Source organism: Varroa destructor, unplaced genomic scaffold (assembly GCF_002443255.2).
Source record: "Varroa destructor unplaced genomic scaffold, Vdes_3.0 BEIS01000006.1, whole genome shotgun sequence".
NCBI lineage: Eukaryota > Metazoa > Arthropoda > Arachnida > Mesostigmata > Varroidae > Varroa > Varroa destructor.
In genome coordinates, this window is record NW_019211459.1 from 21,379,230 (window position 1) to 21,404,122 (window position 24,893).

The 24,893-nt window shown below is 42.0% G+C and overlaps 2 protein-coding genes and 1 long non-coding RNA gene across 3 annotated transcripts; 1 reads left to right on the plus strand and 2 right to left on the minus strand.

The window, feature by feature from the left end:
• Positions 1 to 1,668: 1,668 nt before the first annotated feature.
• LOC111252743 (GILT-like protein 1) lies at positions 1,669 to 6,867 on the minus strand. Its single transcript, XM_022811111.2, has 6 exons — positions 6,378 to 6,867; positions 5,164 to 5,244; positions 3,371 to 3,465; positions 2,743 to 2,893; positions 2,110 to 2,274; positions 1,669 to 1,887 (listed from the first exon to the last, which is right to left on the minus strand). The coding sequence occupies exons 1-6, from the start codon at positions 6,435 to 6,437 to the stop codon at positions 1,807 to 1,809; spliced, it is 633 nt and encodes a 210-aa protein (XP_022666846.1). The 5' UTR covers positions 6,438 to 6,867; the 3' UTR covers positions 1,669 to 1,806.
• Positions 6,753 to 24,573, minus strand: LOC147754984 (uncharacterized). The gene is made up of 2 exons (XR_015330540.1): positions 23,895 to 24,573; positions 6,753 to 6,914 (listed from the first exon to the last, which is right to left on the minus strand). It is a non-coding gene; the product is annotated as an uncharacterized LOC147754984 (long non-coding RNA).
• On the plus strand, positions 9,104 to 20,357 carry LOC111253230 (BTB/POZ domain-containing protein 7). The gene is made up of 2 exons (XM_022812347.2): positions 9,104 to 13,510; positions 15,217 to 20,357. Exons 1-2 carry the CDS (start codon positions 10,498 to 10,500, stop codon positions 15,300 to 15,302), a joined length of 3,099 nt encoding a protein of 1,032 aa, XP_022668082.1. The 5' UTR covers positions 9,104 to 10,497; the 3' UTR covers positions 15,303 to 20,357.
• Positions 24,574 to 24,893: the final 320 nt, after the last annotated feature.

A 24,893-nucleotide genomic window follows, 5' to 3' on the forward strand; every position in this document is an offset into this window, starting at 1 on the left:
GTTGTTACGTTGTTATTAACTTGAAAAGACGCCTCAGAAGTAGATGTTCTTGTGGGAAAAAGTGCATCGTTAACATTTTCTGTACTACCATATTGTGAAAGTCAAAGCGCTGCTGAATCATCTCGCAACCTGTCTTGAGTATCGTAACAATGGTACCGCTGGAAGGACTGCTCAAAAAAGTTCGCCACATTTAAAAAAGCATCCGGTGCCTAGAGGATGTCCCCCTTCCGCCTGTCACCGACGGTCTGAGTTTGATGAAGGCACTTCGAGCTTGGGTGCCTCATCAACTCTCTAAAAGTTAACAAGAATCGACGGCTTAACTTCAAAACTTCGCTCAACGTCCGTCATGTGGCCACCATGACAGATTTTTCACGGAATTACGATGAGAAGTGGTGTATGTATGTAATCATAAATTAGAGATCGAAATGGGTGGCCCCAAGATAGAAACCAAGGCCCAGGGTCCAACCGGATATCTATTCAAAAAGGATCATGCTTTGCACTTGGTGGGGCTACGGGGGCTAATTGACTGGAAATTGCTTCCTACGAATTAAACAGTTGATCACCACGTTTATTTGGCTTACTTGGGTCGAATTAATGAAGCTAGTCAGGAGAATAGACTCGACAAACGAAGAGAGGTCATCCTGCACTATAGCAACGCGAGGCCACGGTTACATGGTCAAAACTGCCCACCTGGATTTCGAATGAGAGATTTTGTAGCACCTTTTATATTCTTTGAATCCTGCACTGGTGATTGTCACCTCTTCTATTTATAGGGTTGTTATATTCGTGGTTTTAACCTCAACACGGGCGAGAATCCGAAACATAGTTCAAGAACTTCTTTGAGACGAAACCTGCTACCTTCTGCCGAGACGGCATACATTGTTTCTTGAAAAGGTGGGTGAAAATCGCCAACAACAACAAACAATGACGGGGAAAATATAACATAGTAGCTTATTATTATATGTTGCTTATGGTTACATATATAAATAAAAAAATATGGTACTTTCAGTTCAGGAAAAAAACTTCCTTCCCAGGCTAATATATACCTATACTTCTTATAGACCCTATTCTTAAGTACACATTTAAAGTCTATACGTGTCTAGCCTAACTGTGACAGTATATGAGTTACTAATTGGTAAAGTGGAGCCCAATAAGTCAGGTTTTAATAGAACTGCCATGCGATTCGTATATCTTGAAATATGTCTTTTTGTTTCCCATGTTGATTTTTTGCTTGATATTTCGTAAAGGATTTGGAAGTTGTATGAGGGTAGTCTTTTGCTGAGCTAATTTTTTTTAACAGAACGATTACCCCTTCATTTGCCTGCACCAAAGTTTGTCATAGTGTACAGCATTATTAAGCATGAACTGGTACCTGATCTATTGCCTGATTAGGTAGGATCTAATGCAATGTAATTTCCCTTACCAACACACTTTAAACAAGTTGGTAAAATAAAATTGCAATGGTACCACAAATATTACATAATACCAGTGTTCAACTTAAAGTGCTTGTTAATAAAATGAACATCATTTATGAAAATAGAGCCATTTATCGGAAATGGCCTTACCAACACGCCGCTCTACTTATTGCCTTTCTTGTGATAGATAGGCAAGATTCATATTTTCATTCATTCAAGCTTCGGGTGCAGTTATTACAGTAAAAATCCAGTGTTTATTATAAATGTCCGCTTTATTAAAAAAATATGTCGTATTAGCATTCCGTGGGCTTATACTGACTTATATAAAGCATAAATGCCTAAAACTCTTTCTAAGGAATATACAACACATGCTAGCTTTCTTCACAAAGCACTAACACTGGGCAGGTCTGTCGACGGCAACACGACAGATCGTTCCTTGAAGATCATTCACTGATTCTTGAACATAGGCTTTCTGCAACAAGAACCGCAGGTGATGACTTCTAAATTTGAAGCTATGTTTGACGGCAGTAGCGGGCGTAAAATTCGTAACGTTAATTACGAACCGAGGCTAAACAGATAAGTTATTCGAAAAGTAATATTAAAGCATTTTAAAAATAATCTGTGGTCAGAAGAAACAGTACTGGAACAAGAAGAGGAACTGATTAGTAAAAAAATTTAATCGATTACTATTCACCTCGTCAATAAAGGTACTGGGGATAAATTTGAATCGACTCCTGCCCGGGAAAAGTCGCGCAGCTGCTGCTGTGGTCTCGTCTCCCATTTGGCGGAGTAAGTGGGGCCCCTCGATGGCCGCGCATTCCCGCAGCATCGCTGCCGAGAATTTCTGAAGGGTTGCGCACTGAAAACATAGTCACAATGCCCGTAATTGAGTAGCCTTACTGGCAAGGGAAAGAAAGCTGTTCGATGTAAAATCAAGCGTATATTTTAACACATGATTCTTAATTATTGTGTAAGTCGTTGAGAACTATTTAACATAAGTGCATGAGATGCATATGCATGAATAATTATGATAGAACTTCTTTGAGGCATTTGTTTATGAACCGTATAGAAAGTTGAAGATCGTTGCTTTTTGCTAGTGATCTCTATCCAAGGCTTTTTTTTATAATTGATTAGCATTTAAATAACTCAGTTGGAATATTTTTTCCGTTATAACGTTTTCTTTTTTGCTATAAAAATGCGTTATTTTATTGTAGTCATGGCTTGTCGATGTAAAAAAGATGTGGCTACTATAGTCAGATAGGGCAAAATGGAGTAATGGGAATTATCTTGCCATTATCTTTATGGATCGCTCTCCAACGTTACTTACCTTGTCAACGAAATCAAGAACGCGAACGCCATGGCGCATGGTGCAAGCTGCAAAGCGGACAACGTTTTCAGGTAAATTTGCGTAATGTTTTGCTGCACAACCATGGAGCATGTTTCCTTCACATTCTTTAGGTCCATGTTGACACCGAAAACTGGAATAGGTATATGAAGTTAGAAGAAGCTTACTCGTATGGCGAAATCAGGCCATGTCGGGCTTACACTCACGTGCATCGCAAAGCGCCTAGTTTCGTTCGGCAAAGTTATAGAATCGACGTTTGTTATCTAAATTCAGTAATAATAATAATAGACTTAGTTGGTATTTCAAGAGTTTTCGAGATAATAGGTGAAGCAGGATTTAGTCTTAAATTAGATCTTTTCGACTCAGAGTAAGTTGTGTCTGTTAAGATAGGCAAGGAATAGTTAGCCATGCTTCTATAACAATCAATGGAAACCACTGTAATGTGAATTCACAACAATACTGTAACAGTTTAGATTAATTATGCTTTTTTTTTTTATGATAAGATAAGGGCCCTCAGAAATGGAATATTCAAAAAAATATGTATGTTTATAAGTAATATCATGCAGTTCTCAAAAAAATTGATCGTAATCATTTTTGTATGCATACTAACCTCAGCTCGCCATTATTATCTCGGTAATCGGCGAATCCATATGGGACCAACTTGAACAGCACCGATGACTTGAAGAGATCAAGTGCGGGAATAACCTATATGGTGTGTCATCATTGGGGACATTGGATTCATGATTTACTATTCATTGCATGGTCTTAATGGAGGCTGAGTTTTGTGCGTCATAAGATGTGCTTATTATCTGTGCTTAAGCAGCTGTTAATATGTTTCTAATGTGACGGTTATACACCAAAGAAATAATTAAGATATATTATAATCGGCTAATTGCTATACACTAAATAATAACTATTTTAGATAACAAGTTGCAACAATTATACAGAGAATATATCCAGTATGCTCTAACTAAGGGACTTTATTCTTGACTCGTTTGGCTCATCTGGAAGTGTCGTTCATTATTTAACAGTCCTGGGATTCCCTGTCTCGAAGTTTTCTTGTATAATAAGTTTTGCAATGTTCATAAGCCAGAGTGCTGACTTTTATGGCTTTTGCGGCTCGAAAGGCAGCTTTAAGTTGGCAAAAAGTCGAAATAGCTGCAAAATATTGTATCTGGCTTTTTTTTTTTTTAATGTTTATTATATCACCATGGATTAGGAAGAAGATAGTTGTTGTAGATAAGGGGTCAGAATAGGCCAGAGTGCGAATTTTTAATTACTTTTGGGCTTTTGTCAGAACATGACTACTGTATGGATTGCTCATATTGTTATAATGCCAAAAATTTGCGTAACGCTACCATTGAAAACAAGCAATATCACAAGAAAAAACTTATACCAGTATACGTATATATACGTATACCAGTATCGTCTGAGAATACACGTATACAGAAATGAGCTCCCTACGATCGATTCATTTTGAAACAAATATTAATCGAAGCGAACTATGTTATTAGTCCAAGTAGCCGGTAGTAGACGGTAGGACTATATGGGCCTGCTGTGTGGTATGAGGCCGGTTCACAAGTGACCCCGGTGCTGACGTAAACACAAGCTGCATTTTGTTTGGGAAAAGAGAGCAACAGTATCAATTACGCACCACTTTTTACGCCTAAGTTAATCAGACTGAAGCTAGTATAACTCTCGTGGTTATGCGTGATTCTAATATAAACTATTCTTCATGGTAGGTTCTAGCTTAAATGCGGTGCATATGTCTACACGATTGTTTTGTCTCAACAGTGCTCTGCATCAATAAAACCGTCAAGAATTCTTTTAAACAAACGACGGTATACGGCACGTTGTTAGTAAGAGCGATGTATGGCAAGGAGACGGGAAACTACGATGTTTCAAATATATATAGGTATATATTACTGAGATATACTATAAGGCCACTTACGTTTTCAATTTCTTTAGAACATTAGCGTTGACGGCATCCGTTTTTATATATGCTTGCAATGCATATATAGCCCCAGAATGATCATGCAATCTAACTCAATATTTTCATGAAAAGTAACTTGTCTTCAATTTACTTTTACAAACCTAGTTCCGGGACAGATCAGTTGGATAGCTTATTTTGCTTGTTTATCGTTCAACAAAGTTCGCTGAAGAGAATACTGAGAGAGATGTCCCATAGAGCCGCATCTTTTGGTCAACATTGTATCAAGTGTAACATGAATCGCAATGAAGCTCTGATCCGTGTGCATCTGGAAAACTTCGAAAATCTGATAGTATACGCTCTTTTGCTAGAAAAAGGGCGCATTGGCCATATCGTCCTATGTACCCTACTTTGAATTACGCTCTCAAGAAGCGTTGCTAGCGAATTGCACATCTACCTACGTATGGACGTACCTGGTTGACAAATAACTTCTGACTATCTGGGCAGTGAGTCTCGTAATAGATAGTCACGTTGGTCACGGCACTGATACCATCCTGAAATCAGGAGGACACGATAAAATAGCTCGCTTTTCGTATAGCAGCATTTTGAGGAAGAATGGTATATCGTGTTGTTTGTATTCACTGAAAAGCTACTTATTTCTACGCATTGCCTAGCAATTGCAGCCATTACGCTAGCTACATATGCGCAGGTGCTGAATGTTAACGAGGAACACATACATCATAATATCGAGTACTTGATGCGTTATACCGATCAGTCGCCTGAGGTAACCACTAAGCAAAATTGCGCCTGCGGCGCTGTAAAGTATCCTTGCTACACAAAGGTTGTGTACCGACGTTCTGCTCGATCACCTTACCGCTGTAGCAAGCAAGATTTACATGTGAACAAGGCTTAAGAAAGTATATGACACAATTCTGTAACATGGCTTTCAAAGAAGGAAACCTACTAGGCGTCTTTAAAACGTTTTGTCGTGGCATAAGCTGAAATTTGATTGAAGGGTCAACACGTTTTTCGACTGAGGTAATCGTCGACTATAGCTGATTCAGTTGCAGAAACGCTGCAAGCATGCAGGCGTTGCTTTCCTTCGGCGATCGTGATATCTTAGAAATAAGTAGCCCATAAAATACCGTGGCCCAATATTCTCTGAATCGAATTCCAATATCCACGTGTCGACAAATACTAGTGAAGTTGAGCTAGTGATTTTTGGTAGATTCGTCTTGAAAACAGTCAGGCTCTAAAGAGGAACTAGCGTTACTTCAACTTGAGCTCTGTGGGCCTTATTGCGAGGTCAAGGTGGATTAAAACAATGAGGAACGATTGCTATGTCGACATCTTGAATTAATCGAATAGCAACGAACATCACGATTAATAATCGATGGCCATCATCAATTAATCATTTTTGTCGAATCACACAAACGTCTGTTTGTAACAGCTATCGGCATAAGTAAAGCGACTGAGAGCGAACGATAAATGGAACTTAATACGTGAATGAACCCATTTCATAACCAACCATTTCTCTAATTGTTTGTTTCGTAAACGAAAGCTGGATATTTTCAAGCAACGTAACACTTCGGCCAGATGTATTTGACGACAGAGAGAAATACTAAAAAAACAAACACCTGAATATACCGAGTGTTTGAAGTTAAAAAGTGCAATAATTTAAACGTACCGTTAGCATCAGCAAGCAGAACGCCACCAGCAGAGTTGCATCGCTCCTTACTGAAAGCATTTCACCAGTTCTTGCTGTTCCTTCGATAACCTCAATAATTCCAAAGAGCTGTTTAGCAGTGGCACCATTTAGGATTTTGCGAGTTGAGGAAAAGCGCGTCTTTGACGTTGCATGCGACAGATTTGTATCAATGTTTTCGCTGCACGATCGGGTGCAACGGCCAGCAGCGACAGTGGAAGTTCACCAGTGAAACGTCATCGGTCCGCCAGCAGTTCGCTTTAGACCGTCAATGAAACTATCGCCAATGCCCGGCTTAAGCTCGGTACCATCTTTGTCCTGCTTAAATAGCCACATGCAGCTGATGGTTCGATTCGATTACGGTGCTCGATTGCCGATGGTGAGAGAGGGCCGCGATGATGACAACCGAACAGCACTCCGCGTCGGGACTCCGCAGCGGTTTTGAAGCACCGGTCTTGACCCGACGCTACTAAGCAACAGTCGATGGCTGTGCAGGTGTACGTACGTGAGCGACGTCAGCTAGAAATCAGATAAGAACGCATTTTATAGCAACTAGAATAACAGAGCATTCGACGACAACAACAACACGAGGTAGATATCAACATGAAACAAATGTGCTTTGCAAAGTCGCAGCAAGGGGTACCTTCTCTCAATGCTAGACAACAGCCTGCTGTTGTTGTGCCAAGTGGGGTTGGAAAGCAGTTGCCTTGTTTAAAGCAGAGCTAAGTTTGTATAGTGATGGTTGTCACGGGTTAAATGTTTTTTGTTAAAAACTGGCCTTGCACCAACAAACCCTCTCTGAAAATTTCCACCGAAAATCGTGCCATGGCAAAACAACCGTTCGACATTCTGTCGGAATAAGCTCAAGACTGCGCAAACACACAATTCAAAAACGCGTTGTTTATATAGATTTGATCGAAGTGCTGCCTTGAACCTGAGACTAGAAAACCCTGCTTAGGCTAATAAATTCTTAGACTTCTTAATAAATTCTAAAGAGACTCCAAATGATTATTTCTTTGAGCGGTTGTAGATGTGGTACCCTAGCAACTATTGGACGCTTTAGAAAAATCGACAAAAACAATAATCATTGCCTAGGAAGACAAGGTGTTTGGAGTTGCGATGTTTCTGCTGACGGTGTTGTTTTAATAGAAAGAATATAAAATAGAAAAAAATATAATGCTATAATTAGTCAACGTTATGCTTGATATCTGCTTAGCGACAAGAACGTCATGCGACCAGCTGTATATCACCGACTGAGAAGCGTCGTCCAGATTCTGACCCTTAATACTATTAGGTACCCCTTCGACAATAAACCGTAGACAGGAATAAATTTAGCGATAGGTTTAGACTAGACGAGCGCCCTATTCAGTATTATCTACTGCATTATCTAAAATCACCTATTGTGTACAAATATGTTTAAGTGTAGATAAATATATTTGAGAAGTATGTTCGAATCTGCCAGAAGTCTGGAACGTTCAGGCTTTTGGCAGGTTCGGACTTTTAGGCAAGAGTTCGGCTTAGCCAGAAAAAAGGCCGCACTAAAATTTTCTGCAAAGCAGGTCTCATATACGTTTCTACAGCATATTAAAGAGAAACTCATGACGCCGAGAGAAATTACAGAGGCAGGGAAAGGGGGAAAATATTTCTTAGTAACTATTGACTTTATGTTGGTTTAATTATCATGGACTTTTATGACTACAGTGAATCTCATTACGTGTATATATCTTTTGCCCTATACATAAATATCGTCAGGAAATATCCATAAAAAAACAATTTCACTGGGTTAATAGTTAGGTAATGTATGTTTAGTTTCTAATAACAGTTAGTGATTGGCATCCGCTCTTTGTCAGCCTATTACTTCCAATGCTATGTTTTTCTCGTATGCACCAATAGCAAAACTCATATACATGCGTTCATGCGCATAAGGTCATGTATATAGCACAATCCACGAGTTAGGTTTTGCGCGACATCGGAATGGAGATGCAAACATAATTCGGTAACTATAATTACATAGTTACCATTATTATTACATAACGTTAGGTGTTGAAGTTGGTGTTTATATAAGCAGTGGATATGATGTTGTAATGTCTGTTTCGCTTTATGGTGCGGGCTTCCTCTCTTGTTTTTCGCGATGTATACCATTCCCTGAACCTGAAAAACCAGGCGATTAGCAGCTTTCACCCGTACAACCATCTGCTATTTCCCCTTGACGCATCGCATGGCCCCTGATAGTCCTGACTGTCCTGCGCGCTTGGTTACTGCGTCAGCGGTCATCGTCGTTTTGCTCTGACATGTCGCCATCTCGTTTTCTTCTACAAGTTCTTTATTTTGTTGCGTCACTGACCCGTTCGTTATACCTTTTTTATCTGCCTAAGACAGCAGCGTATGCGAACGCGTTGAACTCATTGACACAGACAGACAGAGAGTCTCCCGAACCCCCACACCGTGCTATCTGATTTCTACGCGGCTGAGCCATGGTCAACGGTGGACGCGAAGGGCTCAGGGGGAGGGAGTGGAGTGCGATCAGGGGAAGTAGACTATCACGGCAGCAGAAATGGCACTGGCTTTGGAGGCTCTATCACTACGATGAGACCATCACCAATAGTAGGCCATAGGGAAAGGGGAATTTGCGCGAGTTCGCGCATGCGCAAGATGGCGCGCTGGAGTCAACTGACGACCCCCTCCCCCCCCCCGTGTGAAAGAGCTCTACTGTCTGAGGTACTGCGATCAGCTTACTAGCCTACTGCTGAGTGAGTCTACGTATGTCGTGTAGCAGCACCCCTGTAGAATCCGTTAGAGAGAAGCGGATCCATTGGAGAACTGCTGTGTTACCGTTACGGAAGTAGCCGCCTTGCCGTGACGAAAAACAAACTAACCTATTTGACGATCTCAGCGAAGCCACGACGTTACGGTGAATCGCAAATTGCGGCTTGGTTTAGGTCACGCCAACGAGGAGAGTCAATCAGTTCGTCGTTGGTTGATAACCAAAGGGTAGACGGTGTTAGTCATGAATGGTAAAAGCTGGTAAGAAGCTGTAAGCGAGATATGGTTGGTCCGCATTCGAGCCCTGTACCGACCTATGCCTGCATGCGGATGGTGTGCCTAAGATCCGGTTGACGTCGAATTCCTGACGGAGTGGCAAATCTGCCAATTAAAGGGAAACACCAGTGCTAATCACTGTAGTGTGGGCAGCCATTCAGTCTGCCAGTAGCTGGCGAGGTTTACTTAGAGCTGTTCTTCTTGCATCCCTACTAGTCGGTCATGCGGGTCTCGACCGAACAGAGCGCAGTAATTAAATACTTATAGGCAACAGAGCAGTACAGAGCGGGTGTCGTCGCATTAACGTAAGCCTGTTCTACAAAGAAACTAACCATTATAAGTGTCAAACCCGATGACACCATCATTTAGGGTTTGGCTGAAGCAAAACGACGTCTAGATGCCGTAACGTACGCAGTCCCTTTACGTACTTCAAAAGGTGCTTGTAGTGCAAAACCAGTGGGAGAATATAGCAGTGGTGTTTCAACGGGATTTGCCTTGACAGTGTATGCTAGACAGGCGAGCGGACTTTTAGACGACAACGTTTAAGACTCAACGAGATAGCAAGCGGACTATTTTCTTTCTGTTGTTATCGGTGCCAAACGAAAACAAGGATGGACCTGCCCAAAAAGGTGCGTCTGGGTGAGGGCCTAACAGGACATGGGCTACCTACTTAGCCCATTGATTCCTTTATTTGTCCGCGCATCGCTTAGTATCCATCATCGATGATCCGATATCTGTTAGTAGCAGTTGCGGGAGAAGTTATCATCATTAGATCAAATACGTGATGATTATAAGCGCTGCTTATAGAGTTAAGAGAAAAAGAGAGAGAGAAATAAAGATAACGAGAACCTCTGTGTGACAACATTGAGTGCCAAATAGACTTCGGCTGGCATAGGCAGAGTCACCGTAGTTTAGCAGAATTGGATCTTTCTTGTTGGCTGTTAGTTCCCTCCGTCTGCAGTAATCTCTCGGGTCGGCGGCGGCGGCTCGTCGAGCCGTCCATCCAACATTAAAAATTGGTCAGAGTATTGGTTGTTGTAGCGCCCTTGTGGGCGGCCAGAAGATGGGGCAAAGCGGCCTGTCAAGACCAGTAGCGCCGCCGCAGCAGGTGCCACCGGATCTGCATGCGCACTCCCATCCACCAGCACAGCTTAGCCAGCCAGTGCACTATCCAGGAGGTGGACCACAGGGTGGCTCCCAGGGCGCAGGCTCACCCGGTCCATCGAATCAACTGAGCTTAACATCGTCGTCTTCCTCGCATCAACAGTGCGGCACCTACGCATCCGGCACATCAAATCTCGACAGCAAAAAGTGCCCGTCCCGTAGTGCCGCTCTAAGCGCTAGTAGACCCTTGTCCACTCTCAAGAAACGACTGATACGCGGCAAGCGACGTTCCTCAAAAAGCTACGATCACGCTCAGATCTTCCGAGATTTCGTCCGTACATCGGGCTGGAATGCACGGGAGGTATCTGCCCTCGTCCGTGAGTACGAATGTCTGGCGGCGTTGCGTGAACTCGAAACGCAGGCGGAAAGCGCTCGAACATCGGCCAATTCCGCGCGCAAAGATCTTGCCGCCCTATTTGAATCGAAGTTATGTGCCGATATCACGCTCCTCTACCGTGGCAGTTCGTTTCCGGCACACCGAGCTGTGCTTTGTGTCCGATGTCCATTTTTCCGTGAGCTCCTCAATGATCCCGTGACGCTGGGAAGTCAAATCGTCGTCGAGATCGACATCCCCGAAGTTACCCTCCAGCTGTTCAACGACCTCATTCGATACCTCTATACAGGTGAGCTGAGCGTGTCACACTCGGGCTCGCTGGGCACCCTCCTCAAGCTGTCTGAGCAGTTCGGCATACCTAACCCACTTGAGCAAGATCTGCGTTACCTGCTTGAGACGGGAGTGTATTGTGACGCACTGCTCGTATTCTCTAACCACACGAGCCAGACTGGGCAGACAGCGACTGCTAGTACGCAAAACCTGCGCCATTGTGTTCAGGGTGCAGCTGGCGATTTCTGCAAATGGTGCAGCACGAGCACGGAGTTTGCGTGTCACAAAGCGCTGCTGGCCGCACGTAGTCGTTTTCTCAAAGCCGCAATTCTTCGCCAACAGAGACGCGAGGGTGTGCTTCTGCAACGGAATGTGAAAATCACACTTGACCGTTCGGTTGTGCCTGTCAAATACTCGAAGGTTATCCTTTTCTCGATTTATCAAGACAACGTTGACTTCGCTAGCCTGTTGCCAGCGGAAAGCATGCTCCAGGACCTTATGGAAATCTATCAAATTTCACGTTTGCTTGAAATTGATTCACTGACACAAAACTGTGAGGATCTCATCGTCGAACTAATGACTGTTGAAAATATCGTACCGGTACTAAACTGGTCGCAGCAAGCGCACGCTTCGCAATGGGTCCGGCGACAGGCGATGAACTTCCTCAAGGAAGATTTTGCCCTCGTGGCCTGTGTTCCGTACACATTAAGCCAACTCCCTGCTGATACACTCTCAGAGGTGCTTGACTCTGACTTCGTGCAAGCGTCTGAACTCGAAATTCTAAGCGCCATACTTAAGTGGTCGGAGAATCGCAATCTAAGTACCACCGATTCGGCTGAGCTGAAACGCAACACAAGCGAACGCGGCAAGGAAACCTTGTGCCGAAATTCTGGTAAACGATCAGCTAGTCTCGATTTGCTCCGTGATACGGCATTTTGTGAAGGCTCGCCAGAAGTTGTGAAAAAGCTAATCGGCAAGGTTCGGTTTGCACATATTCTGCCAAAGTGCGAAAATGAGGTGCTCCAGGTTTGTGCCCATAGGGGATTATTGCCGCCCCAACAAGCCACTGAGCTGCTCAAAACGACGTCTCAACATGTAGCACTCATACCGGCTAACACACCCCAGAGAGGGGCCGCCGAATGGGGTTCTCAACGGCCACGTCTTTTTTTGCCGTACTTCGAAGAGGCAAAGGCCATGCTCGAGACCCTAGAACATGTCTGCACTACGCCTTGCTCGAGTCTGCCCTTCGGAACTACGTTAATACCGTCACCAAACTCCTATGTCACACGTTCTGAAGAGAACATACTTGATTCGCTAACGCGAACGAAAGACGCTGATCAAATGACGAACTACCTCTACGACTTTTCGAAACCTGCGCTCAGTCAGGACACGGGATCGAACAACGAGTCGAAATCGCCTGACGAGACGTTAATGGTGTCGCCGAGCGAGGAGTTACTTCATCAAATGCGGCAACGAGAAGCTGAACTGTGGTCGACTCCTGGAGCTTGCAAGACAATTGCGCTAGCACCCCACAAACGTTCACTGGTCAGTTCCCTGTTGCGCCTCCGAGTTGTGCGCGAAATGGGTTTCCCAGACGAGACAGCACAAGCGTTGAAGAACTACACATCGAAAAGTCTACCAGTGTCGTCTACTGGTACGTTAACTTACGGTGGTGCCACGGTGGCTCAGGCCGGCTCGTGCAAGAAGCATGCGCCGATCGAGGCCCCCACTACCGTTGTTCCAACAGGGTTCGACCAGCCACGAATCCGCAGTAACCCATCGCAGCATTCATTGCATCTGTCCAAGCGCAGCCAAAATTCGAGGAACGTTCCGGCCGTTACGCAAGTTCCACCACATCCGCCATCTGCCGTTGTGTCGCTCAACGGCCACATGGACGTAGCTGATACACTGCCGCGAGAATTTCGACTATTAACTCACAGCCAAGGTCCCGACCATTACTCGACGATGCAAGCTAGTCTTGCGCACCTTCTAGCCAGCCAAGCCAACCTCACTGACCTAGGCTCCGGTGAGCTGTCGTTAGGCTGTCGTTTGGTGCATAAGCCCGCTCCACAACCGTTGCATCATAACCTGCACAACATGCAGAGTGTTCACTATAGTCTGGCGCGTCGAAAACAACGCTTGAGTAGCGGGCCGCAATTCTTGTTGAGGGATGACGCTTTACCAGTGTCGAATTTACTGCCGTGGACGGGTTCCACGCACGTTACTGTTGGCCCAACAGCGTCAACCGATCTACACAAGACTCCGGTACATTCGCTCAGCTCGAATCGGCGTCTTCTATCAACGTTTGGTGGGTATCGTTCGACCGGTCTTATTTGAACGTACCTGCAAACAATGCATTATGTAAGCTAGGCAAGCGTTATTTGACTGTACCGTAAACTAAGTGTAGGAGCTTCTTAGAGAGCAGACGTCGCATGCCTGGGTGATGTGCTGAGAGTCCATGGTGGCTGTTGTGGCCGTCTCGAGATTATTAGAGAAAAATTCCTACGTCGATAGCTTGCTTGCATAGGGTTTTGCATACTGACTTCAATTTCCATTGGAGGAGTTTCCCCTCATGAATTCAAATGAAAAAAGGATTCAATAATAAACCGTTTCATAGCGACAATTCCCCAGGCACTCTCGAACAAATAAAAGCCAAGGCTATCTTTTCAGAATTTTCCTACCAACCTTTTTACGTTTTGTGCTGACCTTTTTTCAATCCATTAGTAAAGAGAGACTCTGGCTGTAGAAATGCAACACCTATTAAAAAGTTTGGTAAATTTTAAAAACATATGCAATGGTAAGCGCAGGTTACTTGTAGATTTGTAAGCAACAACAGTAAGCACATTCGAATTATGTTTCAGACGTCCCAAATCAATGCGTTGACAAATCATCTGCGAGTGATTTTGTGTGGCTGCAAGAACGTAGATAGCTCTTGAAATGGAGCGCATACACGACGCTTTTTTCGTACTAGATTTCTAAAAATAGGCCTATGTCTAACTTTCATTCGCGAGCACACAAACAGGCCCTAGTTCGACAAATTTCGAGCAACTTCCTAAAACATCTCGTGTCTGCACAACTTCGGCATGAAAATGATCGCATTTTGTCCCTTGGCGTCTTGCGATCATAGGCTTCAACAGCTGTCGTCTTTATTTGAACGTTAATCTAAACAGAAGATTCCAAAAGCGCGAATACCACCCCGATATTAATTTATAAGAAATGAAACAAGCAACAACATTGTACCATTTTAGTAACATGAAAAACAGGCGATTTTCGACTAATTTTCAAATGAAATTATGAACGCTGTGGTTGAGAGATGCTGCTTTAAGCGAAAGGTGGGACACATTATGTACGCAGGTCAATGCGCACACTGTATCTTCTTTGCTCTGGCCTATTGCCCCGTAAACACCGAAATCTATATCTCTACGCTATTTCTCAACTATGTTATGACTATAATTCTCTTATTTTGAGCAGCGATGTCTGTCTAAAAGCCAAGGTAACGAGTTATAGAATCACCAATTTCAAAATGTGTCTACCCTTGAATGAAACGAGTTTTATTTTAGGCTATTTTGTGTTAGGTCCGCAGAGAGGAAACGGCTCCCGCACGCTTCCTGCTGAGCTCCGAAATTGTGGGATTTTAGACATAAACAAATATACTGGAAGGTTAGAGTTATAGGGAGGTTTAGCTACTTTCACGATTTAGTTTTCCAGTTGACAGCTCTTGCTAAATTTCCAACCTATCTTATCAAAGCACCTTGTCCGTTGCCAGTGCATAAAAATTCGGTATATTAGAGATGTCTATTTACATACGTCAACGACTAATAGTTATAATGCAATAACAAGCTTTTTTTAATGGCTCTGCGAGCTTTGTTAATTTGTTACGTGTATTTATGTGCTGAAGTTTAATTTGCGGATCCCGTTTCTACTCATTTAGTATAAATTAACATCTTGCCGAAATTTTACCAGTAATATCCTCTAATGTCCGTTTATTTTTAATTTTTTGTGGTTGATTTTTAGGATTCGGCGTCAGTTATGGCTACTGCGGACACGGTAATCGACCGTACAGGGAACATATCTCGAGTCAGGGAGGAATCAATGGTTAAAGTATCATCTTGAAGAACGCTTTTCGTTATTCGAAACGAAGTCATCATCAAATGTACCCAATTAACGGAACTCTTACTTATGTCTTCGCCTTCGTGACAAAAAACAGCCCTTTCAACTAGGTTCTAAAAAGTTATTGGGCCAATATTATCTATGCCTATATTCTACTATATAAGTGAGGAATATATTATTACTAAAAATCAGAGTGAACAACTAGAATCAGACCATCTAAAGGACGCTGTCAACCGACAATCTGGCGAAACAAGCAAAAGATATCCGTACGGATAAAAGTCCATTAAATCTTTCTACGACATGAAATACCTAATAGTCAATAACTATAAAGGACACTGCACATCGAGCCCTATAGTATTGATAACATTTTTCCCCCCAGTTATCACAATTCACATTACCTTCAGTGGCAGCAATAATCGGAAAACGACATTCAATTTTGGCGCCCATTTTTTCTTCGAAGTTCCTCTATGCAGAGGAGCATTTCTGTGGATGGCTGCCTCGCCTACACCAACGACTCTACTACCATACTACGTCTGCTGCATAAATACATATAAAGACAATAGGCCCGGATCACAAGATATCCAAGCGAACGGACAGTCGTGCCATAATATGCATCGATAATATCGTTTACAACAATAGAACATAATTAGATATCAAAAACAGGATGAGATCTTTTCCCGCCATTAGGGGCAATAGTAGAAATAGTTCCCGCGAGGGCCCCAACGTAGGCTTAGTCGATACGACATATTTTCATGGACAAATGAACACACACACACATACAGAGATATTTACACAATCTACGGTGATTTTTCTCGTAGACACAAGCATCATGGTGATAGAATATGCCTCGGACGAATCAGCTATCGGTATAGAAGGCACGAAACGAACCAGATCTATTGTATTACAACGCTGAACTTTGGTGAGAAAAAATAACCCGCTTTTCATCAGTATAGTAATATAATAGGATAATAATAATAACCGATAACTTGTTGCGTTGACCTAAACGTCCGGAGGCGGCTTTTTTAAAGGCAGAAGAAAGCGTCAAGAAGAGTCGAGCTTCCTTCTATTTTCGGTTTTTGCTGCTAGGTGGGGCAGAAGAGTCGCTAGCAATCGTTACAGATTGTACTACAGCTTCTCGTTAACAAGTTAATGTGACATACAACTATTAACAATAATGCTAGGACAACATACTACACCGTCATTCTTGTTGTTGTTATTGTTGATTTTGAGACAACTCTGGAACTTATCAAGAAAATGACTGAACTCCGTCCAACTCCTTTTGCTTGGACGAAATCTATACTAGTATATTAAGCTTAAAGTGAGAGTGAAAGTTGTGTCTCGACGGAAACACGCTAAAATACATCGCTGTGCTACTTGTTGTACGCTATATATGAGGGTAGGCATTGCCGAAAAGGGATCAGTTATGCAAAGGATAACAGAATTGGAAGATTTTAAGTTTTCTATGCAGAGTCGCATTAGAAGAAGGTACAAAGCAGGACTTTCTCTTAGGGACAGAGAGAGAGAGAGAGAGAGAGAGAGAGAGAGAGAGAGAGAGAACGAACAAATTGCAAAACGCTCACGGCAAGCTTTTGAATAGCATAGAATAACGACAAACTACTGCTTACATTTGTCTGAGACAGAAACAGCTTTCGTGATTCTGTGTCTCGGAGATGGAGCTGAATTTATAGGGCTTGACAAGAACTATCCACGTTAGAGTCCTTCGGTAATATTGGAACAAAAGGAATTGGATAGAATTTAGTTTTTTCTAACGTATTCATGTGTAGGTTGAAAATAATTGCTTCATCGGGGCACCAAAGGCGTATTATACGGTGAGCACAGGTAGATTAACTCTGTCGTTTTGACTCCAAACTCTAATACTCTGATAATCTAGGTGATGAAAAAAAAGCAACGAATCATCAGATAAATCAGATTAATTACAAAAACTGATTTATTTACAAGGAACTAATATAATACGCGTCTTCTACTACACCATGCTCTAACAGTCCCTAGATATTCCAGCGTAAAGAGCTTAGTTTCTATTACCGAACTGGCTATCTATCTCTTGGTTCATCTTCCCTATACATGATTTCTATCATAAAGAACGTATGCAAACCAGAATTACGTCGTTGAAAAATGGTAAGCTCGCCATATGCTCTCTCTTATAAATGTTAACTGCAATAATGTTGCAGACAATATCCAGTAGGGAGCAAAAAGAAGTAACGCGAAATCGAAATTCATGCAATATAGTTTCGGTACTTAGGGAACAGATTGACCAAGATTTTTGGGGCCTGTTGTCCCCTAAGAGAGACACTGTGAAACTAATAAGTGGAGGAGCAGACACTTGAAGATTGTGTAAAGGTCGACGAAAGTCTTCCGATGAAGGAACGAACGCAACCGTGTGTTGGGCGTTGGGATCTAGTTTGTTTGCAAATACACACCAACACGGTTGTCTGTCTAGCGGAATGAAAGGACAAAATGTTTAATGTAAGGAAATTCTGTACAGAAAATTGTGAAAAATAAAAATAGAAACAAAACAATGACCATCATATTTTACTTGTTGCTACCACTAGAACGAGAACAGTATTTCTATTGCTAGCTAATTTATCAACACTGGAGTTTCGGGGTATTCCGATAGATACAACAAAAAAAAAATAATGTTAAAGGGTTCACTTGTCTAGACAGAGAAACACCAAAACTCATTAGCTGAGCTCATTACGACTCGAATACACCGTTTCGGCTGAGGTGATTTTCGTCGACCGTGCTTCGAAGTGGAAAAATCAATTTTCCTTAGTTGACAGGAGCGAACAATACCTCTAAGGCTTCACAAAATGTACTCGATTGAAACAGGCGCATGATAAAACAAGGCGTTTTAGCAAGGGAAGTTTCTCGCGAGCACGTGGTTGCCAATGGTCTACTTGGGCCATGAACCCATCACCTGCACGGGATGTCGATCCTGTTGGGGGGTGAAGAGGCTCTTACAGCTTAGGTTATGTGTGATAGCAATTTTAGCACAGATCGCAGGGATTCTATGGAGTATTGTTCCGCTAACAGATGAAAAGCATACGTTTTACTTTTTGTTTTTGTTTATCTCCATTGAAGAAGTAACGGTATGCAGTGATGTATATTGTCTAACCACTTGCATGTTGGATTCATATTATTATCGTTATTAGACGCAGGGACTGCGTTTGTCTGCTCCGACATTTCCATATAATATATATCGTAGCCAAGAAAAGACAGCCACAAACACTTAACGGTGATATTAGATATGAAAAAAATTGTATGTACAAGTAAGAAGATAGATGTACTCGAGTGATGAGGACGGTAAATACATAGTTGTCGAATTTCGTCACGTCAGGTCCAACGATTGCCCACACTATTAGCCACCGGGGCAGAATCAATTACGTATTAAAGGTTCCATAATGACTATGGCCTCTTCATAAAACAAGTCAGAACCCTAAAAAGAGAAAAGGAAATAGAATATCTGCTATGGATTCAGTGGTCCGTATGAATTGTTTAGATGATATCTTGAGTGGAATCTTTTAATAACACACAGTTCCGCCAAAAAAATGTCATTTTCTAATTGTAAACTAACAAGCAAGAAACGTAACTTTGGCTTTTTGAGTTTGGCCTAAAACTAAGGTTAACCGGTTAAATTTAAAATAACAAATATGACTAAGTAGTAAAGAGAACATGATAGTACTAAGGATAAAAGGTGCTGAAACTCAATGAGTTAATTGTTACAAATTTAATTATTTTGATTTTCTATGGTAGCAAATACCTATACGTTACTTGTACATAAAAGTAAGTAATAAAACATTATGAACGGAAATGAAATTGAATTGTTGGATAAACTGCGCGTGTTGAAAAGAAAAAGCTGTTAATTAGTGTTATAAATAATAACTCAATGATGTTGAAATGAAACACGTACATGGTACACATGCGAAACGTATGGGGTTGCACGATAAAATGGACATGATATATATATGTTTTTGGGAGAACGAACCAATACGATAAACGCGTGTTCGAAAAAGGACCCTAACTGCCGTAAGTTTTACAGTACTAATAAAAGATATACAGATACGAAAATACAGGATGGCTAGCCAAACGAATAGAAGAAATATCTAAATAAACTTCATAGGTACTACCGATCACATTATTGTTCAGTACTTCATTAACAAACTAGGAAAGACAAACCGCTTAATAACAAAAGATAAACTACTTTTATTTGGTGAAAGGAGAAATCGGATGATGGCACCGTTTCTTCGAGACTTCTTCTATTAGAATGTTAATTAAATCCCGTTTTTTCGGAAGTACACAAATGACAAACCTTGTTGGTAATAGTATAACATAGCTATCAACATACCCATTCTTATAATAGAGGTATGATAACTAATTACTCTACAACAATTATAAGGTGCAAAGAGGTGTCAAAAAAATGAGAGAAGAAAAACGAATGACTGCCCTTAGAATATATTGATAACAACAATAAAGGCGAGGGCATCGATTGCCCGAATGATGTCGACAATACGAAATAGTACCAACAAAAAAACTATTGAGAATAGAGAACATAAATAGGAGCGCTCTATTCATAGAACGGAGTAACGCTAACAAATGATGTAGGGCAAAAAGAAACCTTAAATACGACCATGAAAATACACGAACATAGAGAACAAAAAAAGCAAGGTGAAAGAACTAACTTAAGAAAAACAGAATAGGTAACAGAAGGCGAATTAGGCCTTAGGCAATATAATGACTCTGAAGCATTGCTTAGTCGCTGCGAAAAATAGCTAAACGCCTGCGCTGGCACAGATAGACGACAGTGGTCAGACGATATTGCTGGGCTTATTGGAATGGACTAGAAAGGAACCCGATAGTCGAAGCGGAGTTAGGGATCTCAATTTTGTTCTTGTACATATGCATATGGATTCACACACACACACACACACACACACACGTCCTAAATAACAATGAAACTACTGTAAATAGTTTATTAACTATTATCATTAAAGAATAAACTATTAACAACTCTGTGTCTTTTCCGGTCACACCACTGTCATGTAATTGTAACAACATTGTCGTAACGAGCTATGGGGTTAACGATACGTGCCGGCCAAGAATGGAGAATGCGGTTTACTATGCCATGGAAGTCCGAAGCACGCATTAGTACCCTTGTTGATGGGTCATATACGACTCTCAACGTTCTAACGCGTTGATCGCCTATTTGGGGAAAAAACAATAGATCAGATAAACAATGTTGTTCAATGAGGTAAGTAGATAAGCGGAGCTCGATAGAATATCTATTGACCCATCGTATATGTGTTAAATGTATTAAAATTACCCGTCAATAGAATCGTCTGCAGTTGTTTTCGCAGAACTTCACGTAACTGAGAAGTCGTGAAAAATCTACGTGTAATTATAAAAGACATAACATTTTTCGTGTGTGACAGCCCCGAATAGGAGTATCAGTGAGTTTAACGCTAGTACCGAAAATCATTTAATGTGCCAGAAAATGAACTTCGCCATTCTATCTAACCATAATATCCCATATTTGCCATTGTGATGATCTATCTATTGATGCTATGGCGTTTTTGCTAATCAAGAATTTGACGCATTTCCATAGGTGATCTTATTATCCTCGGACCCGGTCAAAAACTAGTGCATCCTTGAACGCGCTCAGATACTATGCCGAAAATGTGTACACATGATCGGAAATCGCTCCGTGATGTAGATATCTGTACTCATTAATGTGGCCTAATCGATAGTGCTCTCGCCTAATACATTCGAGTTTGTGCAAGTTTTCGCTTTCAGACAGAGATCTGTCAATCGAGTTAGCTCAAGTGGCAGCTTACTGCAGCGTTCATGGACTCCGTTTTCGAAAATAGCTCAAAAAAATCAGCCGTTGCACCGACTTCCCACGATCAGCCGCTATTGAATTTCCTCGGAATTTTCAGCGTAAAGCTCGAAAGCTGAAGCTGACGAGGCAATTTTATCCGCAAAGTTTTCCGCGATAATATTCTCTCCGCGAAAAAGAGCAGCGTTAAGCGGTCTATGCACACACCCGATCGGCTCAGTCGAGATAGTCAGGCTCAAAGGCAACTCACTCTTTTCGGCAGTGAGCCACCTGACTCTCGAAGCCTGCGATCCCTGCCTTCCTATCGCCTGTCCCTATATGAAGATCGATATACTGTTGCAAACTGGACAGGAGTTCTCAGCATTCTGTACTGAATGTCTCTCTAGGTTCAGGTAGTTCCCCCCATCAAATATCTGTACCCCCCATCCCATTGTCTAGAAATAGTCACAGTGTTGTGAACAGCACCTTGCTTATAACGATGAGAACTTGTGATACGAATATAACTAGTAGGATATCTTGTAGCAATAACGGACAACATTAAGGAATCTTTAACGCAGCCATATTCTCAGCTATCTTAGAACGATATGAGCTGCGTCGCCTACGATAGCTCGTTGAAGCAAAGAAATCACTATTAAGGTGAAAGCGTTGCATCTAGTGCATCTTTTTGTAGCATTAACAGTCGAAGTAGGGCATGGTTATGATAGAAACGGTGATCTGACAATAAACAGTTCACTGTCATACTTTCAGTTCATTTTCTTTTGAAACAAACTTCAAATTTTATTAAAGGCATCTTTGCAAAGAGGGTTAACTACTATTTGTAACTCCAGCTAGATCGTTCCCTTCAGGCGTACGATCTTTTCTTAAACTAGCTTGTCTGAAATAGCTAAAAGATCTTTATGGAGAATGAGCTAGATTCGGTTTTGTACAGTAAAATGCGCGTCATTCGACCGTAAGGCTCGATCGTAGATGAAAGGTCGACAGAGGCTGTGATCGTTAAGTCGTTCACGTTCGCTTTGTCACGCATCCGCGACTGCGTCTTGTGTTAATATACCACGGTTGTTTCTGCTATGTCGATTTTAGATCTGGGTCGCCATAAGAGCTAAGCGGAGTATGCCTCGGAATTATCATTATCGGGTATTCCCACATTCTGACTTTGTACGCAAGCGATCTCGAGGAAGTCCGTCGTAGTGGTTGGGCACAATACAATCGTTCTATAATGTGGAGTAAGATCCAGGTATGTTAAATCCTAGAAGAGCAATCAAGTGGTATCGAAGAGCAATCGTCACCGATACAAGCACATTTAATGAAAAGGCTTAAAGTATTTCCTACTAATAAATGGTTCATTGACTTAAATGATTCGAATGGTACATATCTGAACACATCAATTTGATACAAAAAATCAACCCAAGTTCGACTTTGAAGCGCTAAACATTATGGCTTGATGGCAAATATCACAATATCATCCTTGGACCTTCTATCACTCACGCCTGGACATCTTTGCCATTTTACAATAGACATAGTCATTCTATAGTGAGTTTTTCACAAATGGGATCATAAGCGCCAGGTACCCATTTGAATCCAAAAACGCATACTATAGAAAACTGGCCGTATATTCGTGTATAGCGGATAGAGTTTACGAAACGCTACTAACAGAGGTGCCTTAGATCGTCCTTAGATAGACAGTTGCCAAGGTGGAAGAAGTATCAAATAGAAGACCCTTATCCTCTACCAATTCACGTTCAACTTATCTCTACGGCTTCCTTCCCCAACATTTATAACAGTCTCAAAGAGATCTTCCCTAACACAGCGTAACAATGTTGCGTCGTCCAACGCCAACACTTCGTGCCTACACACAGTCGCCTTATCAGCACAAACAACAACAGCAACGGATGTACTCTGCCCCCTACTGAAATGCATATGGACATGAAACGAATTGTCGTTGGAACACAGAATAAAATTGTGATTCGCCGCAGATGGTATTATTAAAATCGGTTGCTTATCAGTGTGTACAGAGGCCGCATGGAACACTGAAAAAAAAAATAGCCTAATTATGCAAACCAGGAAACTCGCTTCGGAGCATCGCGTAAACAAACGGACGGACGGACTGCCCTGAGGCTGTGGCCAAATCGTGGTAGTGTCTATGAACAAGAAGATAGTAACTTTAATGCCAGTGTAAGCCGCATCTGGTAAACAGAAGCCCAGAGATATCTCTGTAGGATAAGTGACATTTTTGTGTTCGGTGAAACACCGCATCGGCGTTATCAAATTGTCTTCTATAAATCAACTTATTGGCCTAATCGTGAACTAAATTCCCTTTGCGGATTTTCCTTTTATCATCTTCCTCTTAACATGTAAGAAGAAAATGCAAAGTTTGGCAAAAATGCGAATCGTGTTTAATTGTCATGAGTTAGGCGTACGGGACTTATGGCACGTCTACCCTAACTTCCCGTTAACTCAAAGGAACTCCAAATATTTTAGATTTGTAGCGTAGTAAAAAAAAACAGCAAAAGCTGAATAGGCATAAAATCAGTTTGCTATATTCATTATGACACAATTTAAACTCTGTTCAAATATGGCGGAATAGGCTTTGTTTCAATGTTTGGTCATTTCTCTCAGCGATATTCTCTGTAGCTTTACACCCTGCTACAACGAGAATCGACGCGGTAATGCCAAGTGGACAAGATGACAAGAATTACAAAAGGCATACCGCAGGGAAATGGGAATGACATACCTGGGACAGCTGTTTCGTCGCTTCCTCTGCTCCTTGCACCTTACGAGTGGCCGTTATATGCCTACTCTGCATTTGATGACGCAACTGGAAAGGCTACCCAGTACGCAAACTACAAAAGGCCGAAACAACAAAGACAAGGGGTATCGAAAATAAGCAACGACAGCCGGAGCTGCAAAATGGGCAAACCACCGAAAATAAGCGCCCAAAATGCAAGTTGCGATCACTACATGTGTAGGTCCAATAAAAACATTTGGTTGAGTCTACCTATTGTTTACCCCTCTGTTTCCAACCCTCCTCGGCAGGACCGCCGGCGCCACATTCCCCAGGCTCTTGCGATGAACAGTCAAGTGTCAATTAAGCCTCGTAGGCCGAGCTCGTTGCTGCTCCATTGTCTTCTTATATTGCGCCCTGGAGTCACTACGCCTTTGGGGGTAGACTAACAAAACGACAAAAAAGAGACCCTACGAGATAGTAAACGAGAACTGAAATTGGTCAGCGGATGGCCGAAACGAAAAAATCAGATGCAAGACAACACTTCCGCTTTGAAGATTCACCATTTCCGGGCTATAGAGAAGAAGGACCGTTGCCGGTTAGCTTAGCGGCTGATGGCGCCTAAGCGAGCGTCTAAGAGGAGTCGCGCAAAGCTAGAACGGGCGAACAACATCTGACTACAGCGTAAACAAGATTCAGGAAGGGGTGCAGGCACTAAGGTATGCAGGCAGAGCTTAATACTCTCAACAGAGCATGCTCAAGTTTTGTGCTATAGTGTAAAATCATATCGTAAAATTCGAATATAGAACTGTTCTTTTAATGAGATTCTGTTCGAGGAAATTCTCTATGGGTATTTTTTTTACTATATTCTAAGATAATGTTTTAGGACAGCCTATCCACTTCTGTAGGTGATGAGGGTGACCTACAAATAGTAACAGAGAGCTTCAAATCTTTAGCCAGTCTACGGGTTGCGTATACGTATACGTAGATATGCATGCGATTATGATT

Bases quoted from the DNA above. Each gene is read 5' to 3' on its own strand.
- LOC111252743 (XM_022811111.2), bottom strand. From the start codon at position 6,437: ATGCTTTCAGTAAGGAGCGATGCAACTCTGCTGGTGGCGTTCTGCTTG. The intron at 2,894-3,370 runs GTTAGTATGCAT...TACCTATTCCAG, and splicing joins GATAATAATGGCGAGCTGAG to TTTTCGGTGTCAACATGGAC. The intron at 1,888-2,109 runs GTGAATAGTAAT...TTCTTGTTGCAG, and splicing joins CCAGTACCTTTATTGACGAG to AAAGCCTATGTTCAAGAATC.
- LOC111253230 (XM_022812347.2), top strand. From the start codon at position 10,498: ATGGGGCAAAGCGGCCTGTCAAGACCAGTAGCGCCGCCGCAGCAGGTG. The intron at 13,511-15,216 runs GTGGGTATCGTT...GTTGATTTTTAG, and splicing joins GCGTCTTCTATCAACGTTTG to GATTCGGCGTCAGTTATGGC.